General features: G+C 43.7%; 1 protein-coding gene across 12 annotated transcripts in view; it reads right to left on the bottom strand.

Moving 5' to 3' along the window:
- Positions 1–26,749, bottom strand: part of TLN2 (talin 2) — a 435,837-nt gene that overhangs the window by 108,813 nt on the left and 300,275 nt on the right. For all 12 annotated transcript variants that reach the window (XM_073877134.1, XM_073877137.1, XM_073877133.1 and 9 more), the window contains 7 exons: positions 24,855–24,989; positions 22,404–22,532; positions 19,870–19,972; positions 8,396–8,604; positions 7,230–7,349; positions 5,991–6,188; positions 4,573–4,712 (listed from right to left, as the gene is read on the bottom strand). In XM_073877134.1, coding sequence (XP_073733235.1) covers positions 4,573–4,712; positions 5,991–6,188; positions 7,230–7,349; positions 8,396–8,604; positions 19,870–19,972; positions 22,404–22,532; positions 24,855–24,989 — 1,034 coding nt within the window. The remainder of the gene's footprint in view (positions 1–4,572; positions 4,713–5,990; positions 6,189–7,229; positions 7,350–8,395; positions 8,605–19,869; positions 19,973–22,403; positions 22,533–24,854; positions 24,990–26,749) is intronic.

Here is a 26,749-nt window from a genome sequence, read left to right as displayed (position 1 = left end):
ATGATTAGGGAGCATGATTTAGGTATAATTTATCCTCATAACTCATTTTAGAGTCTGGAGTAGATAGCAGTAATAAAATAAGTGGCCCAGAGGCAAAGGGTTATGTAGATTTGACAATGAAAAATAGTATTTTTATGCTTCAAACTATAGCAGTTAGTTGGAAGATCAAAGGATTAGAAGCAACCCAAATATGCAATGACAGAGGACTGACTAAATAAATGTATAGTCTACAATGGAATTCAGGGTGCCCATTAGAAGTCATAATGCATAGCATATTCCTAACATAGAAGAATATCCATGATTCACAATTAACAAAATTTACGAAACAGTATCAACAGTAGGAGTCCACAGCGGCAAAATTAAACATATATATACTCAAAAAGTGACAGAATGACATACCAAAGAGTTAGATTTATAATATTTTTTAAAGTAACTTTATTATTTTTAAATAAAAAATTTCAGTAAATCCAATAAAAAATGACGATTTAGCCAATTTACACTGTCACAAAGAGAGGGCCAAAAATAGCAGCATCCTCCCTCTGTTCTATATGAATCCAAATAGGCCTGAACCACAGTTTTAAAATATTTTTCCACAATTTAAAAAAAATGACTAAAGCTGCACAAGCTTATTTTTTAAAAATAAAAAGAAGTTAAGCAACCATAATTCTCCCATCTAGAAGTAGAGTTTACTTGTGTTTCGTTCTTTAGGCATATCCAGCCACTCTTTTTTTTTTTAATTGGAATCTATAACCTTAGATCTTGAAAAAAAAAAAAAAAAAGGCCTCTAACCCACACATTGTTTAGTGTTCAGAGATACTGACTGAATTGATTCAACTAGTTTGGGAGCTATGGAGGGAAATTCTCAATAGATATGGAGATGGGCCAAGGGTGAGAGAAGAAAATCAACCAATTTCTGCTTCTGATGATCTGTTAAGCATAAATCATCTGATAAGGAGCTTGGAGGGGAAAACACCAACATCAGACATTTCCCTTCCTCAAGGGACAACATCCTTAGGCAGGAAAAAAAAGAGCACCCCAAATTCCACACGTGCGTATTCCCTGGGTCCTGCTCTGTACAAGATATGGCAATTAAAAAATAATATAGTTTGTCTCTCTAGGAAAGCAAGGTGATTGCAATCCGGTTGGAGAAGCCGGATAATGAACAGGTAAGACACAGAGAAGGTGAAGCCAAAGGAAGCAGTGAAGGCGGGAGCACGTCATACAGGATCCCGAACCTCCGAGAGAGGCCACACATGCTCTAGGCTTGTAGGGAGCACACACGGAAGGCATGGGCTCTGCATGGAAGGGAGAGCTCGATGTGGACTGCAACAGTCGGAGAAGTCAGTGAGATCCTGATTTGGATAAAGGGAAGAGAATATTCCAGAGGAGACCAACAGATGGCCTAGTTTATATTTTTCTATGCTACAGTGTGGAAGCACTGCTTGCTGGCTTATCCTTTTTCACTGTCTCTGGAGACAGGAGGAAGCCTGCCTGGCAGGAACCTCAAAACAAAGGGCAGCCCAGGAAGAGGAACTGCCTGCAAAGTTCTAGGGAAGCCTCAGGGGACAGGAAGGCAGCAGAAAAAATAGCTGGGTCCCAATGTTGGCAGCGACAGCCATGGATGTGAAGTCTCAGCCAGGGCGTCCTTCTGGCCAGCATGACCATGGTGTGAGCGCTGGAGCAGGGGAGGTGCTCAGAGGTAGGATGTGCCCTCCTTTTTCCAATGCAACCTGGTTTTCTATTTCTTTGACTAAGTTCAGGCAGCATCAGACCAGCCCCTGGCCAGGGAAAAAGCTGTTGAAGGGTTGACAAAGGGTCTCCAGCTCTACCCAGCTCCTCAGAAGAGAGTCAGAGCTCACCACTTACACAGGAAAAAGACAAACAAGCTGGGCACTAAACAGAAAATGACTTCATCTTCTCTAAGCATCAGAAACCAAAGGACTGGGCTCCTCATGTGTACCTGGGCTCCAATGCAGAATGAAGAACAGAGGGAAAGGGCATACCCACCTGCTTTTCCAGAGATAAATCTTTTTTCCCAAAGCAGGAAGAATCATGGAGACCATCAAGAACAAAGGATTCAAGTCTACGGAGGTAGGAGCAGGGCAGGGCTGCACTGGTCCAGGTCTAGGTCCCCACAATGGCATCAATGGGGCCTTTGGGGACATCCACATATAACACAGGCAGGGCTGGGCTGTCCCAGGAACAGGGAGGGTGGTGGGACTGAAGATGAGGACAACGGCAGTCAGATCCCAGCTGCTCAACTCCAAGAGCACTCACATGCAGGGCTGCTGCAGCATCCAGACGGAATGAGGTGAGCATGCTGTGTATGTGCACGTCCCCTGCCCTAACTCGACCCGGCTATCCCAGTGTGCGCCCACCCAGCCCGCAGTGCTGGGCCCAGCCCATTTCAGGCACGTGGTAAAAATCTGTTGAATGAATGAATGAATGCACGCCAGCTGTGCAGAGCTCCACCTCCAAAGAACAGCTTGCCTGACTCACTTGACCTGGCCGGAGCTTCCACTAGGAAACCACCTCAAGGAGCAGAGCTTCCCCACATGTGCCAAGAAGCCAAGGAGAAAGTGCAGGCATCTTCTGACAACAGTCCCATCCTGAGACAGTCATTTCCTGTGATGATTTTTAAGCACGTACTTGGCTATGAAACCATCAGGCTGGAACTCCCTGTCAACTGCTCAAAGCCAGGACAGAAAGGGGCAAAGAAATGGTCATTACCTCGTCTCCAGGCCCCTTCCTCAATGTCACCACCAGGGGGCCTTCAGACACCCACAGAGCCATGACACCAGCCATAATCCTTTAGGGCCTGCCTTTCCTTCCCTACGTGGCTTGCAAAAGGCCAATTTACACTATCCCCTTCTTCCATGATTTAAGAGAGTGAACAGTGCATTCTAAGCTGGAAACTGTAATTTTGAAATGATGCAAAAAACTGAAGATAATGAAAAACATCTGAGTTCAGATACCTGGAAACATCAGTTGCCCTATCCAAAGGCTCTTTGTAGGAAAAAGAAGAATCAAGAGAGGGTTTTATATGAGAAACAGCTGCTCAACAGAGAGGACATCACACCTCCCTCCTCAGCCCCCACCCCTCAGAGGGCCTCACCAGCACAGCCACAAAGCGGAAGATGGAGGTAGGGAGATGGGAGGGTATTTTTCCAATCTCCTAGTGGCTCTCGCTACTGTTCGAAGCTGAAGTATATACACCTAGGAATAACTACAGACACTCAAGGGCTTTCAAGGGACCTGCTCTAAGATGATCTAATTCCAACCCCTACGACCCGCAAACAATAAACAAACAAACAAATAAATAAAGCACTACAGACCAAGAGGAGACCAGAGACCAGTTTTAACCATAAGCACCAAGATATATTGTATACTGATGAGAGCTAACAAGAACTTAGCACTTAAGGATGACGTAGTACCCACCCCCATGTTGCAGATGGGCAAGTTGAGACAGGTTGAACAATCCAACCAATGTAACCAAGTGTGTCAAACATTAAAGCCTGGACTAGAATTCAGCTCTCCTGACTCTGAACTCAATTTAAAAAGACAGCCATTGAGGACCCAGAGAGAGAAAGACATGAAAAAACAAATACACAAGTAAACAAGCAAAATCAAGTTGAAAAAAAAAATCGAAAAGTAGAAATCAAGCCATGCTTTTTAAAAATCACTAATTTGCACATTCTGAAAAGGTTTCCAATTATGCTATATATCCTAACTGCCTGCACTTCATCTCTTCCTGCTGTGAGCTTTCCTATACACAAAGTGACGCCAAGCAATGCTAAGAGAACAGGCCCACAGCCCTAGAGAAATATCAAACACCCTGCACCCTCCTGGTTCAGGAAAATGAACGTGGGCTTGCTAATACAAAATCTTCCCGGGCTGTCACTGCAGTTTCTCCACGGACCGGCATTCAGTCACTGGTTATTGAACGAAACTGAAACAGTGGCCCTGGAGCGGACGTTGTGTTGTATTCACCGCTTCCTTGGGTGAAAACAGCAGGAAAGGACACTGGCACCACCCCAAACTCAATAGCTGACTCCCACCACTACTCCATTCACCTGAAACTGGAGCCCTTCTGCACGTGACAAATGGAATAGGTTTAAATTCATCTCATTAGCCTTGATGCCAGGCACACAGTAAGTGCTCAAGAAATGTTGAACGGCTTGCTGGGTGGTGTGGGTGTGTTTTTTTGTTTTTTTTTTTAATACTTTTTAGTATTTTCTGATTTTTTTTCAAGGAGCACGTACTACTTTCATCATTGGAAAGATATAACACTCCTTTAAAAACATCCATTTAAGCCATCATGCTTATAAATCAATAGGGGCCTTAAGTCTAAGCAAGCTGAAAGGCTGTAAGAGAAGACAGAAAACATCTTTAGTGGGGAAAGCACATGAGGATGAGCCAGTTTAATCAAGTGCCAGAGTCACGACTCTGCCTCTGACAACATAAAAACAGCACCACGGCTTTGCTCCGCCAGAGCAGCAGGATGTCAGGCCTGTCTCTCAAACACTGACATTATTTAACCACACATGAAAGTACGTTTTGTTCCACTCTTACCTTGCAGCAGCTGCCAGGAGATTTTTTGCATTGGGGGCTCCTGGATCCACCGAGAGAGACTTGGCAGCTAACAACAGCTTGCTGGATGCCATAGAGATATTCTTGAGGTTGCCTATCACTTGGATCTGGTCTTCTTTCGTCTGCAAAGTCGAAAGGAGGCAGAGTAATCAGGGACTGTCCATTTCTCCCGGGCAGCATTCACAGAGCTGGGAGAAGCATCTTGAAATGGAAGCAAGTTATCTACAGAGACTGCATTAAGCCCCATTAGTCTGCAGATGCCTAACTGGTAGAGACACTGCCCCGTGTCTACCCTCCCCCAAACAGATAGCCACACCAAGATGCCCGCAACAGGACAGAGATCCATCCCCAAGTGGGTCAGCCAAGAGCTGTGCTGTCTCACAAGTGCAAGCATTGAAAGTGGGGGAGGGAAGGAGAGAGAGGGAGAGAGAGCACCAGCACATCAGTGCACAGACCAGGCCAGGATTCCAGCGTCTTGCTCAACAATGCTGGAGTTGTCAAGGAGCTCATACATCTCAGCCTGGCACAAATGCCCGGCACTGTCTCAATATTCGGAGCTGACTGCACCCCAGAAGTTGCTGACTCGGGGAAAGACACATTTCTCACCTGGCTGACTTCCTATCTGAGAAACAACCATTTGTAGATCACACAAGAGAACACCCTTGGTGTCTCCTTTAGGGAGTTCACAGGAGCTCAAGAAAAAACAGCTCTGCAGGCTGACACCAGACCAGTCATGTTCCCTTGTTCTGAATAAGGGCTTTATCTGTTCATCTCAAGGAGGTAATTTTTTTAAATGATTTTATTTATTTATTTGACAGAGAGAGAGAGAGAGAGAGAGAGAGCACAAGCAGGGGGAGTGGCAGGCAAAGGGAGAGGGAGAAGCAGGCTCCCTGCAGAGAAGGGAGCCCGATGTGGGGCTCGATCCCAGGACCCCTGAAATCATGACCCGAGCCGAAAGCAGGTGCTTAGCTGACTGAGCCACCCAGGTGTCCCTCAAAGAGGTAATTTTTAATCATTTGACACTTGGTATTAGACATAGCCCCCTCCAATGTGCCCAATGAACCTCAAACACATTGTTTTTTACTATATTATACCACGTATGAAGTACAGGACACAGAGCTGCCCTCCCTCCGAAAAGCTTAAGTAAACCATGAATCCTGCTGGACGATCGTGGGAGGTTATCCCTCATCTCTAAGAAGCATTTCACACACATAAGCTAATAGCGTCTTTAGGAATGCCTGGCCTGTGAGGTCACAGAGCTTTCTAAGCAAGAAAGAGAACACAACAGTGTGACCTGCTGACAGGGTTCCCTGTTCCTATTTGCCCACCGCCTCCAGGGCGGACAGTCCACCAGAATAGACAGGCAAGGGTCCGCTCCAGGCAGCCATCGCCACACTCACCTGAGCTTGGCCCGCCATCTCAATGCCAGCATCGAGAAATTCATCGAAATCATCACTGAACTTGCCAGAGGCTGCGGCGAGTTCTCCGCTCTGGCCCCGGGTGGCATGGACCACTTCCCCGGCAGACTGGTTCAGATCAGCCGCGGCTTGGTTCAGCTCACTCTGGGCTTCCTGGAAAGGCTTTGTGCTCGGAGGTAACTGCAGTGGGGAGAAGAGGCACACCCCATAAGAAGCTTTACCTCGCATGGGGGAAATGAAGGAAGGCTCTGTGGAGGGAAAGACTCTCCCAGGGCTGCATTTCTGAGTCATCTAGACTAAAAGGCTCTGTGTGGTCTGAGGCCACCTATGTTAAGTCTGACCTTTAGCATACAGACATTATTTCATTCACTGAAATTTACTAAACACCTCTTCAGTGCTAGACACAGTAGATGTAAAAGCGGTCTATCCTTGGGGGCTATGGTCCCCTCAGTAGCAGAGCCAGGATTCACACCTGGGCAGTCTGACTCCAGGATCCATGCTCTGAACCACCACTTCATTTTGGATGGAACCTCTCAAAGGTTTAGCTTTCTAGAATGAAAAGACAGATGCTATTAAACTTCACATCCTGTTCTTCCAAATAGCCACCAATTTTATTAGTAGCCTTTGCTCACATAGCTTTCGTGTGGATCAGAAGTGTCATTGGTGGAACTATTCCTATTTGTTCCAGGGAGTTAAGCTAGGCTCTATTAGTCCTACCATGTACACTGCTTGAGGACCTGGTATGTGCCAGGCACCAGGCCGAGAAGAAATGAATGAGCCCAAGCTCCACCCTCCCACCCCCTCCACCCCACTGAAAGGGGCTCACAAAACTGGGAATGGGCTCCAAGAGCAAGTAGATTCCTTAGACTACTCACTCTCTCAAATGTCTTAGACACACACATCCCTCCACCACCTGACCGTCCCTGCCCGAGATGTCCTGATAAGAAGTCAGAGGATCACATACCCACCTTTCCTGTTTTCACTGGGCTGACCGGAGAGCAAACAGCAACATCGACTCAAAGAAAAAGTAAACCTTTAAAGCTCCACCTGGGAACTTTGCTGATGGCAAAGCAGAACAAGGAAAGGCAAACTGGGAGCCAAAACGGTCCTCCTCAGACAGAGGTTAGCTGCTCAGAGATCCCACGGAAGGGAGAAGCCTCCTCTCACACCCAGGGTGAGCCCAGCCCCCAAGGTGCCCCTTCTCCATGCAAGGCCTCTCACCGAGTCCACAAGCAGCTTCTTGCTGGACTCGCCAATGCTCTTCAAGGCCACATCCACATCCTTCTGCCCCGGGAGACAATTCACGCAGTTATTCAAGGAGTGTGAGACGGCTTTGGCCACCTGCATACACACAGGGAGAAAAGCTCCGTGAGAGAGCACTTTCCCAACCCTGCTGCAGACGTGTGGGGAGCCGGCAGTGATAGTACGCAGAGCTGAAAAGCATCGGGAAATGATCTGCCAGCATCCAGCTGACGCTGTTTGCCATTAAGTCACCTCGCCGAGGCCTCTCACTGGGGTTAACATCCTGTCTTGGCAAAGGGGCTGACAGAGTGATATGGTACGCCTTACGTGCGCCCGGCACCAGGCTAAGTCACAATTCTGTGACTCAAACACAGAAGTCTCCAATATTATGTCAGGTTCCACAACAAAGAGAGCCGCCACCAAGATAAACAGAAAGAGCTCCCTTCTTGAGAGCCCCGCGGAGGCTACCGAAGTGGAAGGAGGCCTTGAGTTCTTTGGGTCACAGTTAGGTGTCACACTCTGGGGCCATCGCCCCCAGACCACACCCCGCCCAAGGGCAGGCAGGACGCTCTGAGTGCTTCCAGACCAACTTGGAGTTGCCCACATGCTGTCCCTTTAGGATGGGTGAGGGTTCGCTGTTTGCACTCAGGTCAAGGGTAAGGTCTTTGGAACTGTGGGCTGTGTCATTCCCTTTAACTAGACCATCTTCTTCCCAGCTTCCTGTCTAGAACTTTGCCCAGATGGCCTCTAGCCCACTAGTTTCATTAGGTTGGCAAAGACTCATCCAAAAAGGCAGTAGAGCCAGACTAAGTAGATCTACCTCACCTCCCAGACTAGGAAGAAGACTATACTTAAGCATGCACGGGTCCCCAACAAACATGCCCCGAAATTCCAAGGACAGATTTCAAGAGTGTCCCTGCCCCATACTCTCTGTTGACTCAATTAAGCAGATCTATTTTGGGGGGTACTAGGCAAGACTTACAAAAGTGGGAATCGTGTACGGCCTCCACTGGCATAGTACTTTGGGAGGTTTTGAAAACACCCACTGATTGAAAAACGTTCACACCGGGAAAAGAATGCCCAGGAGACAGCCTGCCAACATGACCACTTCAGTGATGACCATCACTGCCAATTCTGGGCCTCACCTGGGCCAGTCTCTGCTGACTCTCAGCATCCCCAGGTGCAATCAGGGCCTGCTTCGCTTCTTGGATGAGCATGGCGGAGCCTTCCATGACGTCTCGAGCAGAATCTAACATGGCATGCGCAGCTGCAGGGTCGCTCGTGGATGCGGCCACCCCACGGGCAGCCTGGGCCAGCGTTTTCAGAGCTTGGGCTGTCTCTCTGGCAGCCACCCCTGGAAATGAAAGCCCACCACACTTTCTATAAGATTCCACCTAAAAGTCACACTCTACTTGAAAATCAGCCACTAGACCACAGCTTCCTAGAAAGGAGAGCACCCTCTGATAGTGTGTGGTCCAGGTGGGGTCCAAATGACTTATCAAAAATGTGAATCGCTACGCTTCTCCAAGTAGCAGCCCGTACCACTGGCTCTGGGCCAATCTAAGAGACGTGTGATAGCAAGCGCCATGCGAAAAGTAATTTTGCTCTGGCTTCACCCGCACACTCTGCCCTGCATGTCCACAGGCCCAAAACACCAAAGTGCAGGGGATCAAGGACACAGACGAATCATTTGGATGCACTTCCCTTCCCAACTGTTGTTATTGGGGCACGACTTCTATGCAAGAAAGTGAGCAGTGCACATGGGCAGCTCGGTGATTTTTTACGTGTTTACAAGCACGTAACCACCAACCAGATGGCAACAGAGCAGTTCCATCGCCCGTGTCCTTCTTCTGCCAAGAACCTCTCATGCCAGAAGCAAGCACTGGTGTAGCTTCAATCACCATAGACTAGTTTTACCAGGTCTTCAACTCCTTGTTGATAGAACCACAAGAATGTATTCTTCTGTGTCTGGTTTCTTTTCCTACCAGAATGCTAGGAGATTCACCCATCTTGTCACATTCATTCCTCTTTCTTGCTATGTCGTATTTCATGACACGAAGTCACCATCTGTTTATCCTCTCCTCTGCTGATGGCCATTTGGACTGTTTTGTGTTTGGGGCTTTTAGGAATAAAGCCACCAAGAGAGTTCTTTACATGCATTTAGGTGGCCAGATGGAATCATTGCTCTTGGATATAAACCTAGGAGCTGAATTGCTGTGTCACAGAGTAAGTTTAGCTTTAGAGGACACTACAAAACCTTTTCAGAATGGTTCTACCATTATACACTGCACCAGCCATGTATGAGCGTTCTAGTGCTCTACATCCTAGCCCAAACTAGCTATTGTCAGATTTCTTATTGTAGCCACTTTGCTGGGTGTGCCATTGTAGCTCACCGAGGTTTAACTTTTATTTCCCTAAGGAATAATGATGTTGAGCACTTTTTCATACACTTAGTGGCCATCTGGATAGCCTCCTCTGCGAAGTGGCTGTTCATCCTTAAATTCACTTCTAAGGATGATGGGACTTGGTGATACACTATGAATAGAAACTAGTTCTTAGAAACTATAGCAACACTTCCCTTAGAATGAACATGCACCTTTGTACGTGGCACCGAGTGCTTGGCATACCCAAGAAGAGGATGAAGACTAGAAATGCCAGAGCATGTTACAAGAGAATCTGAACACCCTGAGAAACGCTGAGGAGCCCACCTTCAAGCGCATCTCACTGGACTGCTTCACAGATGAGGTCCAGCACTGAGAGGTGTCTTGTCCACTTTCAGAGGCAGTGCCAGAGCTAGATCTGAGGATTCTGAGCTTCTGGGTCAGACTCTCTGCACAGTGCTCTTTGGGGTAGAGAACTATGAAGGATTCTTGTTAGAACATATACCATCCGCATGAAAATGACACATTGATGTCTTGCTCACTCAGCTTTGAGGTGACTCTTGTCTAAAGGCTTCAGCTGGATGGTCTCTGGGTGTCCCCCTGAGGCCACCTCTGACCAGCTGTTGCTTCAGCCATGTTAGCACAGATGCAGCAGGTGGTCCTCTCCTTACCATAATGCAATCATGCAAAAGGCCCCACATCCATAAAACAAGACAACTTTGCAGCGTTGCAGACTTGTGAACCTGTAAATATTTAGTAAGTCATGCAGCTGGGATGTAACTATACAATCTAATCAGGGCAAATTACAAAGCTGCCCATCTACCATTCATCACACGGCACTTCTGAACAGAGCCCATGGTATGGAAGAATCTTAAACAAAGTGATTGGTTTTTTTTTTTTATGGCAAAGGGGAAGCCCAGAAGAGGAGACACAAAGATAAATAGAGTGAAGGTGAAGGACAGAAACAAACTGAGAGCAGTTAATTCCTTTTTATGTTTAAGCTTCTGGCACAGGGTTGCAAGATGCCCTTGCTCAGAAAGGCACCACATGTGGTTTAAGACCTCATCTAGCTCCGGCTCTGCTGCTGATTAGCTGTGTGGCCCAGACTGCTGCCTTTACCCTTGGGGCCTCCGGTTCCCACAGGTTTTAGGAGAGGCTGAGATCACCGCTCTGTTGAAAATTCTAGGCTGTCATTTCTAGACATCTCCTCCTGCCTTTCCATTTATTATAGTCTCCTGAGTCCATTTCTATTTGAGTTGTGTATGACTTTGAAAGAATAAAACATTTATCATACACAATTAGGAAAGTCACGTTTATGCAAAAATCAGTTACTGAAAAACCTTTTATAGACTCAGACAATTTTTTAAAACGCAGAAACCAGAGGAGCTGAATGACAAAAGCTTAGGCTGATCTATCCCACGTGTTTTGTGCTGAGGACTCACTATGAAATCCCAAGGCACCTCGAGAATCCTCTTTGGAGGGATCAGGTTTCCAAAAAAGAAAAAAAAAAGAGGAAACTACACCATCAAAGGAATGAAACAAGATGACGAGAGGCTGGGGAGCCCAATGAACATCTATGGCTATACACGGCTCCGTTCAGAGTGACTTCTTAAAGGTAGTGATGACCCTCATCAGGGTCAGGTCTCCAGGCAAATACCACCCTCCAAATGAAAATGTTCCTACAGTCCAGCATATGCTACAGAGTCAGAACTGCCAGTGGGAAACTCAAAAGCAGATCACTGTGGCAGTAACCACAATCCTTTGAAGACACAGATTACTTTCACAGTATTCTTGCTATCTGGATCTTAAATTACTTTCAGGAACAGAGCCTTAAGAAGATCCACCAGTGACCATTTCCTTACACCACACAAAAAATAGACTCAAAATGGACCTAAATGTGAGACAGGAATCCATCAAAATCCCAGAGGAGAACACAGGCAGCAACCTCTTCCACCTCAGCCGCAGCAACGTCTTCCTAGAAACATCGCCAAAGGCAAGGGAAGCAAGAGCAAAAATGAACTATTGGGACTTCATCGAGGTAAAAAGCTTTTGCACAGCAAAGGAAAGTCAACAAAACCAAAAGACAACCGACAGAATGGGAGAAGATATTAGCAAATGACATATCAGATAAAGGGCTAGTATCCAAAATCTATAAAGAACTTATCAAGCTCAACACGCAAAAAACAACTAACCCAATCAAGAAATGGGCAGAATACATGAACAGACATTTTTCCAAATGAAGACATCCAAATGGCCAACAGACACATGAAAAAGTGCTCAACATCGCTCGGCATCAGGGAAATCCAAATCAAAACCTCAATGAGATACCACCTCACACCAGTCAGAATGGCTAAAATTGACAAGTCAGGAAATGACAGATGTTGGCGGGGATGCGGAGAAATGGGAACCCTCCTACACTGTTGGTGGGAATGCAAGGTGGTGCAGACTTGGAAAACTCTGGAAAACAGTTTGGAGTTTCCTCAAAAAGTTGAAAATAGAGTTACCCTAAGACCCAGAAACTGTACTACTGGGTATTTACCCAAAGACACAAATGTGGTGATCCGAAGGGGTAATGCACCCCAATGTTTATAGCAGCAATGTCCACAATAGCCAAACTACGGAAAGAGCCAAGATGTCCATCAACAGATGAATGAATAAAGAAGATGTGGTATAACACAATGGAATATTATGCAGCCATCAAAAAAACACCAATGAAATCTTGCCTTTTGCAACGTGGATGGAACTAGAGGGTATTATGCTACGTGAAACAAGTCAATCAGAGAAAGACATGTATCATACGATCTCACTGATACGAGGAATCCTTAATCTCAGGAAACAAACTGAGGGTTGCTGGAGTGGTGGTGGGGGAGGGATGGGGTGGCTGGGTGATAGACATTGGGGATGGTATGTGCTATGGTGAGCGCTGTGAATTGTGTAAGACTGATGAATCACCTGTACCTCTGAAATAAATAATACATTATATGTTAAAAAAAAGAAAAAAAAGAAGATAGTAGGAAGGGAAAAATGAAGGGGGGGAAATCGGAGGGGGAGACGAACCATGAGAGACTAGGGACTCTGAGAAACAAACTGAGTTTCCTAGAGGGAAGGGGTGTGGGGGAATGGGTTAGCCTGGTGATGGGTATTAAAGAGGGCACATATTGAATGGAGCACTGGGTGTTATATGCAAACAATGAATCATGGAACACTACATCAAAAACTAATGACGTAATGTATGGTGATTAACACAACATAATAAAATAAAATTAAAAAAAAAAAAAAAGAAGATCCACCAGTGATATGCAATGTAGTGAAGTGCTTTGTAATGGTAGTTATTGCTGACTGGCATTTATGTAGGTCATGTGTAGACGGCACCAGCCCACATGGCAAACTCACAAGGTAAAAACCTGGTATGACATAGGTTTTTAATCTGTTGCACAGGATCTGGAAAGAGGTCTATGTACAACTATATTCAGCTCACCATAAATGTAGTTTAAATACTGCCCCAGCCAAACAAAAACACATCTGTGTTAGAATCCAGCCAGTGGGTAGCTCACATGTAACTCCAGACTATCCCGCACACCTCATCTGAGGACGAGAGACCTGGAAAGAAGCTGAGACCTGGGGAGAAGCTGTCCACACGTGCACTCTCTTCTTGCTTCCCATCCATTCTCCAACTAGCCTGGACTTGCCTTCAACAAGGAAAGAGTGACCCTGTTTTTCCCAAATCCAATGGATGCTTCCTAAGTCCCTCTCTTAGGCAACTTTCTGGGTAGCAACCACTTCTCTGAATCTAGAGATACTCCTCTCTCCCAACCTCCTTGCTCTTCTCCAAGGCTGTATATTCTCACTTCTTTCAAAGATTCCCAATGCTGCTTAGCCTTGTTTGGGTTAAATGTTTGGGTTCTGCAGGGTTATATCTGATAACCTTTCTCCTACTCTACCATTCCCCCTAGGCAAACTTATCTATACTTCCACAGTTTCAATTACTATCACTATATTAAACATTTAAAAACTTATCTCCAGCCCAGACTTCTCTACTGAGTTCCAGAGGCAAATTTCTAGCTGCCTAATGGGCACCTGGACTTGGGACATTCTACAGATGCTTCAAACTGAATGCATTTACAGTTGAACCTAGCATCTCTAAACTCCAACCCCTGCCACACTTGCCCATGGCCCTGTGTTGCCATCATGGTGATTCACACACCTCTTCGTTCACTGCAGGCCAAACACTTAAGAGTTGTCCATGTTGCTTTCCTTACTCCCATCCTGGCCAGTTCCTGACCAGTCTAAGCTAAAGCCAAACAGCTTTTAGGTCTCTCTTTAATCTATCCCTTCAATTCTGCTAGAGGCCACACCCATCTCTCATATGGATGAAGGCAGCAGCCTTCACACTGGTCTCCCTGCCTCCACCTTTGTTTCCCTCCAATTTATCTGCTTACGAGAAGAAAGGCAACGTATCTGAAAGACAAACTAAACCATGTCCATGGATGAGAACTCTTCAATATTTTCACAAGCTCTTAGGTTAAGTTTTCAATGATTTAAGTTGGCTTAGGAGGCTCTTTAGGATCTGACCCAGCCTCCCTTTCTGGCCTTAACTTCTGACTCCTTATGGGCTTGCCTTTTACCTGAACCCTCCTCCGGTCACTTGGTCAGCCGTCTTTCCTCTTACCTTTGGGACTCAAAATACACTGTTCCGCTTCCCCAACCACCCATTCAGTGCCTGCCAAAACTAAATGGTGCTATTTCTAGGCTGTTTTTTCACACACAGACTAGACAGTCTGTAATCCTGGATGTTATCAGTATCAGATGATGCAACTTATAAAGCAGGCTTCCTTCTGCTGAAGAGTCCATTTCATCAGCTACACCAAATCTGGCAAGATTCCAGAAATGTGTAGAAATTTTTGAAACTCGTATCTCTCATGTACCCTCTGTTTTGTGAGAATTTATAAATACTTTTCCTCCTCCTTGAATGCTAAATGAATGCTGAACAATCCTTAAAACCCTGATCAGGTGGCCAGTTCACTCTTGACAGTTTCTCTTACTCTCCCACTAGGATAAAATTCCTATTATTGCAGGTAATATATTATACTACAGAGAACTCTTTTTGTGCTCCTATTGTCTCTATTCTCAAGGTAATAGACACAGTTAAAAAAAATCTAAGAGGACTTTGGTTATAGTAATGGCAGAATAGCTTATTGCAGATCAATTCCCCTCAGAGACACAACTTAAAACAGTGGAAAAATCATATAAAACATCTGTTTGACAGCAGTGGAGAGAAACCAAGGCATGAAGAAGGATGAGATTTTAAAAAGAAAGCAAGCATGGTGGTGGTAGGGGGTGAGGGGGTACAGGGCTGCTTTTCCCCTCAAGGCATTCCTTCATTTGTAAACTTGTCCAGAAGCTGAGCAAAACTTCCTGCAATCTTATGGGGCTGGGAGGATTACAAAGCACAGTTCTGAGCCCATAGTAGAGAATGGTCCTGGTAAAAACATCATAGATGTTCTGATGGAATACACAAAGGTCTGTGCCCTAAAAAACAAACTGGAAATAGACCACATGATTTCCAATCAGCCCAGTCCCTGTTCGTATTATGGTGATCTGCCTAGATGTTCACTACATACCAGGAACAAAGAATAATCCTCCAGAGGGAAAGAAACACAATTTAAAGCCTCACACTATCTCTTCAGTTTAAAATACCAATGTCTAGCATTAAGTTAAAAGATATCAGAAACACCAGGAGGTAAGACCAATAGCTGAAAACCAAGAGGAGAAAAATGACAGACCAGGAACACAGGCCCACAGGTGATCCAAATAACAGAATTACTGAACCAGGTCTTTCAATAACTTGTGATAACTAAGTTTAAGAAATTAGGTGGCAAGATAGAAAATTTCAGCAGAGAAAGGGAAGTGTACAAACACTATCAAATGGCTATTCTCAAACTGAAAAATAGAACATTTCAAATTAAAAACTCGGAAGAGGTTGAAAGGCAGAAAAGACACAGCTCAAGAGAGGAACAGTGGGCTGCAGATTGATCAAACGAGAATATGCAGAATAAAGCATGGAGAAGAAAAAAATCACAGCAACTACAGGAAAGATTAAGAGACACATAAAACAGTGGAAACGCCCAACATATATGGTAACTGGAATCTACAGAGAAGAGGAGAAAAAAAATGGGGCGGAAACACTATTTGAAAATACAGTGCTTGAGAATTTTCTAAAACTGACCTAAGACAACAAATCCCATTTTCAAGCAGTGCTAAAACCTACAGCAGACTAAATACCCAGTAAAACTTCTCTAGGCACACTGCTTGAAAAAAGACTGAAAAATTCAAAAAGCTAGCAGAGGGTAAAAATAAAACCACATTGAGACTCTTGACTCCGGGAAACAAACTGAGGGTTGCAGAAAAGGAGGTGGGTGGGGGGATGGGGTAACTTGGTGATGGGCAATAAGGAGGGCACGTGATGTGATGAGCACTGGGTGTTATATGCAACTAATGAATCACTGAACATTATATCAAAAACTAATGATGTACTATATGTTGGCTAATTGATTTTAAATAAAAAAATTTAAAAAATTAAAAAAAACTGAAAAAAACCCCACCCCATATTACCTTCTCAAAAGGAGACTGACAGCTGACTTCACAACAGAAATAAAGGAAGCCAGAAGACAATGGAATAACACCTTCAAAGTTCTGGCAGAAAAGAACCGTCAGCTTAAAATTTTATAAATGACATTATCTACCAAAGATAACGGCTAACCAAAGGCAGTTTTAGACAAACAAAAATGGACAGAATTTGTTACTGGTAAAGTCACACCAAAAGAAAGGAAGGGAGTTCTGCAGGCAGAAAGGAAATAATCCCCAGTGGCAGCACATGGAGAGGGAGGAAGGAATAAAGAACAATGGCAAGGGCAAACGTGGAGGTGAATCTAAATGGATACTGGCTGACTGTATGAAACAATATGGAGACTGTATGGAGAGGATTAAAGTATCTGTATAATTATAACACACAACAATGATGACAAAGAATGAGCTGGAAGAAAGGTAAAGGGAGTTCAAGGGTCCCAAGATTCTTGCCCCGTCCAGGAAGTGGTGAACCCACTAACTTATATGAGACTTTTAAAAATCCCAGAAAAGTCAGTGACTATATAACTAACAAGCTAATCAAGGAGAAAGGAACAGAACTTAACAGATACATATGAATCTGAAAAAGGAGACAGAGAGAGAAAGGAAGCCAGAACAGGTAAGTCATTCAGAAAACAAAGAGTAAAAGGAGAGATTCAAACCCCAATATCTCAGTAATTACATTACAGGTAAATGGCACAAATACTCCAATTGAAAAAAGAGATTGATGGGGCGCCTGGGTGGCTCAGCTGGTTAAGCATCTGCCTTCGGCTCAGGTCATGATTCCCGGATCCTAGGATCGAGCCCCATGCTGGGCTCCCTGAGCAGTGGGGCGTGTGCATCTCCCTCTGCCCCTCCCCCCACTTGTGCTCTCACTCTCTCTCAAATAAATAAAATCTTTTAAAAATTAAAAAAAAAGACATTGCATCAACAACCCTTCGCAAAACAACTACATGATGCTCACGAGATACAAGTTAAATAAAAGCATACAGAAAAGTTGAAAATGGGATAAGATATATCAAGCACATTACAATGAAAACAAATGCACAAAATTATATGCACAAAACTATAAAACAGTATTAAAAGGAAAATCTAAGTAAGTGGAGGGACATGCCCTATTTGCAGATTAGAAGCCTCAAGAATGTGAAAATGTCACTTATCCCCAGATTGATTCAGTATAACTCCAATTTAGAAAAGAAAAAATGAACAGGTTTTTTTGGAGTAGAAACTGACAGGCTGATTGTAGAATTTATGTGGAAATGCAAAGGACTAAGAATAGTCAGCACTACTTGAGAAGTAATGAAGTCAGAGGACTTATATAAGTAGATATTAATACTTAGTATAAAACTCAGTAATTAGTAAAGTGTGCTACTAAGGTAGGGACAGGCAATCAAGTCACTGCAAAAGAAGCAGATCAGAAGCTGATTTGCATATAGCTTTCACTTAAGGACTAAGTGGCACAAAAGACCACTGGGGAAATGATGATTGCTTCAGTGAGTGGCGCTGGGTCAAATAAATATCCTAGAGAAAAAAACAGTAAGGACCCTCTTTGCTCATATACAAAACTCAATTGAAGATGGATCACAGTTCTAAATATAGAAAGGTAAAACAAATCTTCTAGACCATAATAGAAGAGAATATCTTAATGATTTTGGAGAGGCAAAATTTTTAAAAAGGACACAGAAAGTAACTGTAAAGGAAAAAAAGCACTGTAAATTGAACTATATTAAAATTCTAAAAAATCTGTTCATCAAGAAACAGCTTTGAGAGTGAAAGGTAAGCCCCAAGATAAAGGAAATACATATAAGTGAAAAAGAATTCCTACAACTAAGACAAAGATAACTCAAGGTTTTTGTTTTTTGTTTTTTAAGAAAGAGCAAAAGGCATGAGCAGGCACTTCACAGGATGTCCAAATGGCCAATATATGGAAAAACCCTCAGCTGCACTGCTCATCAGGGAAATACAAATTAGAACCATAATATGATACAACTACACGCTCAGCAGAATGGCTAATGACGTTGGCTGACAACACAACGTGGAGACAAGAACGTGAACTGGAGTGTTCACACGCTGCTGGAAGGACAGAGCTGGGTATCAGCACAGCCTGGGACGCAGCAACTCCATTTCTAGGTGTCTATTTAGAAAATGCTTATTTCTGTTCACTAAGTAGCCTGTACGAGAACTCTTCATACTTTCACCTATCAATGGTATACAGAGTCACCAACAGGTATATTCACATAATGAAACATTACAGGGAGCAGCAGAAAGGAACGAACTGCTTCCGAAATCACGTGCATCTCACGCCATAATGCCAGAAAAAGCAGCGAAAACACATGGACACACCTTGCACGATTCCATTCATAGTTAAAAATAGACAAATCAACTTGTGTGTTACAAGGTTACAAGTCACGGGTGTTTACCTCTGGGGACAGGAGGAAATACAATGACTGGCAGGAAGCACAAGGCACATTGTGGGTGCGGAAAATGTTCCACCGCTTGATCTTGGTGGTGGTTTTTTGGGTGCAATTTTTAATAACTCTTGAAGGCACACATTTAGGACTTGAGAGCTCTCTTCCGGATTTTTATTACACTTCAGTAACAACATATACATTTTTCTAAAGAAGTCAAGCAGGACTGCCGTGTAACAAAAGCAACAATCTATAACCACCCCTCCCCATCCCATTCCCTTCCTGGAGCCACTCAACTCTTCCAGCTTTCTTCAGACACATTTCCTACTTCTGAGTAATGGCCTTACAATGAAACTTCTCCATGTTTCCATTTTAGGTAGCTAGAGTCTTCCTATTATGCCTACTTCCTATTAGGAAGACATTTCCTTATATAGCCTGGTGTTTTTCCTAGAGTTGATAACCACACAATCTGTTTCTATATAGCCCTGTTTAAAGGTGTTTCCTGCCCTTACGGGTACCTTGTGTCTCCAATACTCAAACCCACTCAGGGTTTTGCAGCACAAGTCAGCTTGTCTCTTGCTGGCTGCCCTGTCCCTGGAGAACTTCAGTTTTTGTTCACTGTCTCTATCAGCTACCAGTCATCTGTCTCCTTCTATCTTCGCAAATTTCACTGGCATCTTATTTGTTGCCATCTTTTTCTCCTTGACCTTTTTATTTTTATTCCTTTAATTTAGTGAGATTCCAAGAGTCACACAGAGATAGTCCTAAAAGTCTATTATTATTGTTTCTTATAGTCTAGAAGGGGTGATCCACAAATAATTTGGGGCCTTCATATTCTATTCGTCTTTGTATGCTTAGTATCAAGCCCAGTAACAAGCACAGGGAAAGAGCCTGAAAAATCTGTAAACCACTGTTGAAAAAGTTAGGTTCATAGTCAAATCAATGAACCCCAGCTGAGGCATGAGCAGGCACTTCACAAGATGTCCAAAAGGCCAATATATGGAAAAACCCTCAGCTGCATTGCTCATCAGGGAAATACAAATTAGAACCATAATATGATACTACTACACGCTCAGCAGAATGGCTAATGACGTTGGCTGACAACAGAATGTGGAGATAGGAATAACCCCCAACCCCCCTCCCCCCCCCCCGCCCCGCAGTGGTCTGCACCTGGCCACAGGGCATCACGAAGGGTGTGAGTCTCACCTGTGTAGTGCTCATTGCCTTGAGCAGCACAGGTTAGGAGCTGTGCCATGGATGAGCCCACTGCCTTGGATGTACTTCCTAGGTCTTGAGCGCATTTTTCCAGCTGTAAGAATATCCAAGGGGGAAGACAGCTTAGAAGAAAAGCAACATACACTATAGTCTTAGCATACAAACAATGCACATCAAATCGTGGTCCTTAGGTCTTTCCCATCTAATACCAGTGGTGCAAAAAGTAGGGTGATAGAAGGGAAAGAGCCCATGCTTCAGAATGAAAATATCTGGGTTCAGGCGCCTGTCCTCTGCTTCCTTACCCCCACATGCTAGCTGTCAGAGACTGGGCAGGTTACTGAACCTCTCCATGCCTTGGTTTCCTGGAGAGATCCTAATACTTAAGCTTACAAAGTTCTCAGAATCAATGTAGGTACTCAACAAATGGTAGCTATTAGCATCATGCCTTTCGAAGCTAATTTAGAAAGTTTGCAACAAATCCTTAGCGAGAATGAATTATTCCTTGGCAGGAAGTGGGCAGACATCCAGCGGTCCTGCCTTCCTGGCATGTGGGGCCATTAACATTGTTCGTTTCGATCTTTATACTTTGAGGAGTTCTAACCAGAAGGAAATGCAATAGGAGAGGTTTGCCATGGTAAATGAGATTATGAAAATGGGCAAAGTGCTTGCTTCCCATGAACAGCACGTCATCTTGCTTTGTAAACTGAATAAATAATTTAGAGAACAAAGTTACTGATGGCTCAGAGTATGGATAATTATTTGACTACTAGATGAGGACAACATTTTGGAACAGAACCGCCAGGCATACCGTGAGAGCACAGACAGGCATCAAAGAATGTGTGCATTTCTTAACTCTAAAACACTGCTTCCCAAGATAGGCAGTGCCTTCAAACATAAAAGAACCCGCAGCCAACAGTATGTTCTAGCCAACAATATGTTCTAACACAGCACACACATTCTTCCGGGGCAAACAATTTCCTTAAAAATTACATGGGGTTTCTTACATTCTAACCGACCAGCAGGTTTCTGTAAAGGCAGAATTCATGTCATGTCAGCCTCTCTTGGGCTCCCTGGAGTGCAGGAGTTTGCAAAGGGACACATGGACTACATTACAAAGCTGCTGGCCCTGCAGCCAGTCCTGACTTGATCATTAGCTGGGTGACCTTAGTTAGGTGACGTAACTTTTCTGAGCCTGAGTTTCCTTGTCTTTACAATTAGCAGTAGCATGATTTAACAAGTATTTTCTCAGGGCTTCCTATCTACCATTGCTCCATGGTAAATTAGCTGCTCTGGAAGTCCCTGTATATTCCACAAGTTTGCAGGTCATCCAAAGAGCAGCAGTAGTTAAGAGTAGAAGCTCTTAAGGTGAGAGATCAAGAGCATGGGTTTTGGAGTCCTGTAGGTCTGGATTCAAACTCTGCTTCCACTATCAGCTAGTAGACACTGGACAGAATAGTGACAACCTACCTCTGCACCTCTGTTTCCTCAGCTGTAAAATGGGATTCACAAAACTCGCTCATCAAGGTTACCATCAGGATAAACTAGATTGATTTTATGCATACACGGTGCTTACGAGATACTTACCAAATAGTAGTATTAGCAACGTTTAAGAATGTGGAAAAGGAGCTACACACAAATGAGAAGAACTGGTAGAATTTTAGCCAAGAAAACCCTGACATAGGGGCTCCTGGGTGGCTCAGTCGCTAGGCGTCTGCCTTTGGCTCAGGTCATGATGCCAGGGTCCTGGGATCGAGCCCCGCATCGGGCTCCCTGCTTGGCGGGAAGCCTGCTTCTCCCTCTCCCACTCCCCCTACTGTGTTCCCTCTCTCGCTGTGTCTCTCTCTGTCAAATAAATAAGATATTAAAAAAAAAAAAAAAAAGAAAACCCTGACATAGGCATCAGGAGGCACCATAACACGATCAAATTAGAGCTCTGTTACCACCATTCCCCCAGCTCTTGTGTTTGTACTGGATTAAAGTGCTTTGCTGTCGTCCATCCTAGTTGTCTTGCACTAAATCAATATTTTTTCAAACCATGTCTGTTGAAAATATTTTGTGTGTCCACCTTTATAACCTCATTGCTATTCCTTTCACAGATAAAATATCTGAGACACAGAAGAGATGCAAGACTGTCTACAGCTAGCTGAGGATACAAGCTGGAGCTAGAAGCTAGAATTCCTACTTTTAAACCTAGCTCCTCCAGCTGCACTGGACGTTTTCAGAAAAAGGCTGTGGGATCAGAACACTGGCCTCAAACACTAGGATGTGTCTTGTTTATGAAAAAGAGTGACAGACAATTGTTCATCCCTAGCGAAGCCCCAGGAAAGCAAGACACAGGACCATGACCAGAGGCCCCTTCAGGGCCATCTTTATCTCAACGCAGTTCTTAAAAATGGGGCTATTCTAGGGCTTTGCCTTCAAAATATGTGTGATTCAGGCACACCAACTCCAGCTTCTAAAAATGCCTCACGTGATCATTACACGAGGTGGAGTCCCACCCTGCAGCATGCTCTGACATCCCTTACCGTCTCCCCCGGAAGTGGTTTCAGCTGACTCTCCACAGCTGCCATCTTGGCGTCCTGCAGTTCATTCTTGAGTGTCTGCACGGTGCTCAGAGCTGAATCGATTTCCATAGGGCCACAGGCTTCATGGGCCTGGCAACAGAGTTGGGAATACGTGTACAGTCTGTCCGGGAAAAGTGTCCCCAGTACTTTGCAATGTACAAAATGCCTTTCTGCATGTACCCAATGATTCTCCAACCCTGGCAACAGGAAGCCAGTGGAGTATGCATTTCCTGATAGAGCAAAATCAACCTTGGTCAGTCTTAACTTCCCTAAATAATCAATTATGCATGTCTCATAAGTAGATATACTTAAAATCTCCTTGAAGCTATTTTTATCAGAAATGCATTTGTCGCTCAGACTAAGAGGATCCTTCTTTGCTGTGTCTGGGTTCTAGAGAGAGAGAACCTAGTACAGTTGTGTGCACACAGAGGCTTGAGAAGCACGTTGTGGGTGGCTGAAGAAGGAATGAACGAATGAACCTAGGACTATGGGCATAAGTCTTTTGTTTTTGTTTTTTAATTTTTTATTGTTATGTTAATCACCATACATTACATCATTAGTTTTTGATGTAGTGTTCCATGATTCATTGTTTGTGCATAACACCCAGTGCTCCACGCAGAACGTGCCCTCTTTAATACCCATCACCAGGCTAACCCATCCCCCTACCCCCCTCCCCCCTAGAACCCTCAGTTTGTTTTTCAGAGTCCATGGTTCGTCTCTCATGGTTTGTCTCCCCCTCTGACTTACTCCCCTTCATTCTTCCCCTCCTGCTATCTTTTTCTTTTTCTTTTTTCTTAACATATGTTGCATTATTTGTTTCAGAGGTACAGATCTGTGATCTAACAGTCTTGCACAATTCACAGCGCTCACCATATGGGCACAAGTCTTTATCAACCTTACTGATTCTCTACAAATTTCTAGACTATAAACCATTACCGTTTCATACTCAAAATTACAAAAGTTTTTTTTTCTTTAGTTTTTTAAGAAAACTACTTCATTCTCTTGATCATTTAAGATATTGGTCTCCAAATGCTTTGATCACATCCCCCCATACACATGTTAATAAAGTATAGGTGTAAAATGTTTGATCAGCATGTTAAATACTGGTTAATCTTAATTTCTTTCCTTTTTTTTTTAGGTAACACGTGACAACAGCAGCAGTAGATACTGATTGATTGCCATGTGCTAGTGGTACACAGTGAAGAAACTGAGGCCCAGACAGGTTAATTAACTTGCTGAGGTCACAAAAAATTAGTCCATGGCAAGGCCAGAATTTGAACGCAGGTAGTCTGACTGCAGAGCCTATACCTTAACCCTTACACTATATAAAACAATATATTTTAAAGCTCTCAGTATCTTCTTACACCCAGTGGACAGTCTTGCTTGAGTCCCACTTTGAGGCTCATAGCTCCAGAGCAGTTGAAGTATGTCTCTAAGGCTCACTGACGACACTTGTAAAATGCAGATGTTCAGGCTCTACGACCAGGGACTCTTATTCAGCTGCTCGGGGGGGGGGGCCCAGGAACCTGCATTCTGAATGCTCCCACGTGATTCCAGTGCAGGTGGTCCTTGGACCTCTTGTTGAGAAACACAGCTCAAGATATATTTTTTAAATTGAATATTATCCTAAAGCTGTGGGTATTTTTCTTTGGTGATATAGTGCACTGTTCATATTAATAATTCAAATCAGCTTCTAACCTTCTTCCCTTGCTCATGTATGAGGCCTTCTGTTTCGATAAAGGGCTTGCTACAATGAGGAAAAATGAATTCATGCCAGAACTTCATGCTAATAACATATCAAACAGTAATGAGGTCCGTTGGTAATTAATAAGTTCTAGAGACAGAAACTCATTAATTCTTAATTCCATTCTATTGAGGACCTTGTTAAGGTGAATGCTCCCATGTAAAATGGGAAAAGCTTTCAGGGCAAAAAAGGTAATATAAATGACCCCTCCCCCAAATAAATTTGCTGCCTAGATAATTTATTAAATCCACAGAATAATACCTGGAAGATACGATCACTTATTTTGGCCTACAATTTACCTGGCACCAAGAAACTGATGACTACCTGTCTCCCCTAAGATTGTGAAAAATGGACCATTGCTTGTCCAGGGGTACGGGAGGGGGAAGCATGTAACCTAAAATAGTTTAACAAAAGTCATGTGTAACTGGAAAGTGATAAACTAAGTCTAGGAGATAGTGGCTAAAAATGGTAAAAGCTAATCTACATGGGCATCTTTTAAAGACCAAGCAAATGAAAAAGACAGTTCTGCCCAGAAATGGAAGACAGTTCTGCCCAGAAATATGCCCAGCAGTGTTCCAGTCCTGGGTAATCCCCCAGTCACACCCAGCAGTAAGGCATCTGAAGCTCCGTTCCCCATGGGCTAACTGCTGTGACAAGGGTCCACTTGCCTTCTGCGAGGCAGTACGCAGCTCCGCCAAGCTGGTGGCAAGGTTCTTGGCACACTGGCTCAGCTGCATAGCTGCAGCCTGGTCACTCACGGTGGGCACTGCGGCTTTGGCAGAGGACACCATCTTGCTTCCAGGCTGTAAAGAGAGGAGCAGAGAGCAAGAGGGCTCCTGAGCAGCACAAGTCAGAGAGTAGATACCCAAACAGCAATGCCGCAAGTCAGCCAGAACTTACTTAGCCCTAAAACAAGGAATATCAAAACCATCTTGACTACCCCCGAAAATTGCCACCCCAGATCAGATATCCTAGGGCAGTATGCTCTTGAAATGTTATGAAAAAGGAAAAAAAGGTATGTGTCATCGAGAGGGGCACTATTAGTATGATGTCTTGAAATTCTCATTTAAAACAGATCGCAAAGAGAGTTTATTAAATACATTTGTGTTTCTTAGAACAGCTCTTTAATCTGTGTCTCAAATACATCCAGGAGACTGCTTTAAAAAATGTGGGCAGACAAGATGAAAGAAAATGACCTGTCACATCACCTCTCACTACCCAAGATAATCTCACCATGCACGGATGCCTGTGCGCATGCATCTATATTTCCAAAAATAAGATCATACTATTTATTCTATTTTTCAAACTCCATTTCACATATTCTATATTTTTAATAGCTGTATAGTATTCCATTGTATGCATCTGTTAATATTTCTCAATCCTGTGTTGTTGGGCATGTTTCCATTTTTTTTTCCAGTGTAATAAACAAGAGTATGATAAATCGCTTTGTAGCTAAAATTTTTCACACATTCATAATTTTCTTCGTATAAAACTTTACAATGTCTGGACCAAAGAATATACACTTTTAGGGGTTTTAATATAGATGTTATAAAACTGCTCTTAGTAAAGTTGAAACAATTTAAGTGTCAGAAAATAAACACTAATGACAGAAGTTAATATTTTTAATAAATAACACATGAGAAGTCATTAAAAAAAAAAACAGCCTGAAATGTGAGTAGATAACCTCACTTAATAAAAACAAATGAAACACGAAACACATTTAACATTGTGACAATCAAGGAAACGCAAAATCAAACAATAAGAACCTCACTGAGAAACTGTCAACAACCTAGCTTTTAAATGCTTGACTCCCCAACTTGGAAAAGATGTATAAGAAAATGTGCTCCATGCATTGCTACATGTAAATTTAGATTCATTCAGCCTTCCAGAAGGGCCATTTTACAACACATATGAAAGAAGTTTAAAACGTTACCAACTCTTTGGTCTGTCAATTCCATTTCTACTTATTTCTAACTCTGCCTTATTCTTGTAACCATCTGATGTGTCTATGATTGCCAACATTAAAAGAATGAAAGAAAAGGGAAAAATAAGAGTGGGGACAGAGCAGACCCTGAAACATGTCTACATGGCTCTATCATAATACCCTAGAAGCCTGCTCGCAGTGGGACGACACAACCAGCTCCAGGCCTTCGAACCAACCCCGTGAAAAGAGAAACACCTGTCCAAGCCACAACACTCAATGTCCCCAAGATAAAGATAAGCCACTTGCAATCCTATTTCTAGGAACGTATCCTAATAATTCAAGAGGAATACAAATTTTCGAGCACACATGAAGAATTTTATCCTATCACAGGTTGTTTATGACGGCAAGTAATTGAAAACGACCTGTCCGTCTAGTGGCGAGGGAATACCCAAACAGAGCACATCTGTGGCCAAATGACAGATTATTCGAAATCAGAAATGCTCATAATACAAATGTTCACGTGAAAAACAGTCTACACACAATAAACCCCAACTTAAAAAAAATATATACAGGGATGCCTGGGTGGCTCAGCCGGTTAAAGCATCTGCCTTCGGCTCGCCCTAGAGTTACAGCGCTTGG

Source organism: Callorhinus ursinus, unplaced genomic scaffold (assembly GCF_003265705.2).
Source record: "Callorhinus ursinus isolate GAN/ISIS: 27379988/994484 unplaced genomic scaffold, GSC_fseal_2.0 scaffold25, whole genome shotgun sequence".
In the NCBI taxonomy this organism is placed as follows: Eukaryota; Metazoa; Chordata; class Mammalia; order Carnivora; family Otariidae; genus Callorhinus; species Callorhinus ursinus.
Note: the sequence above shows the minus strand (reverse complement) of the source record. Positions and strands in the feature narration are given on the sequence as shown.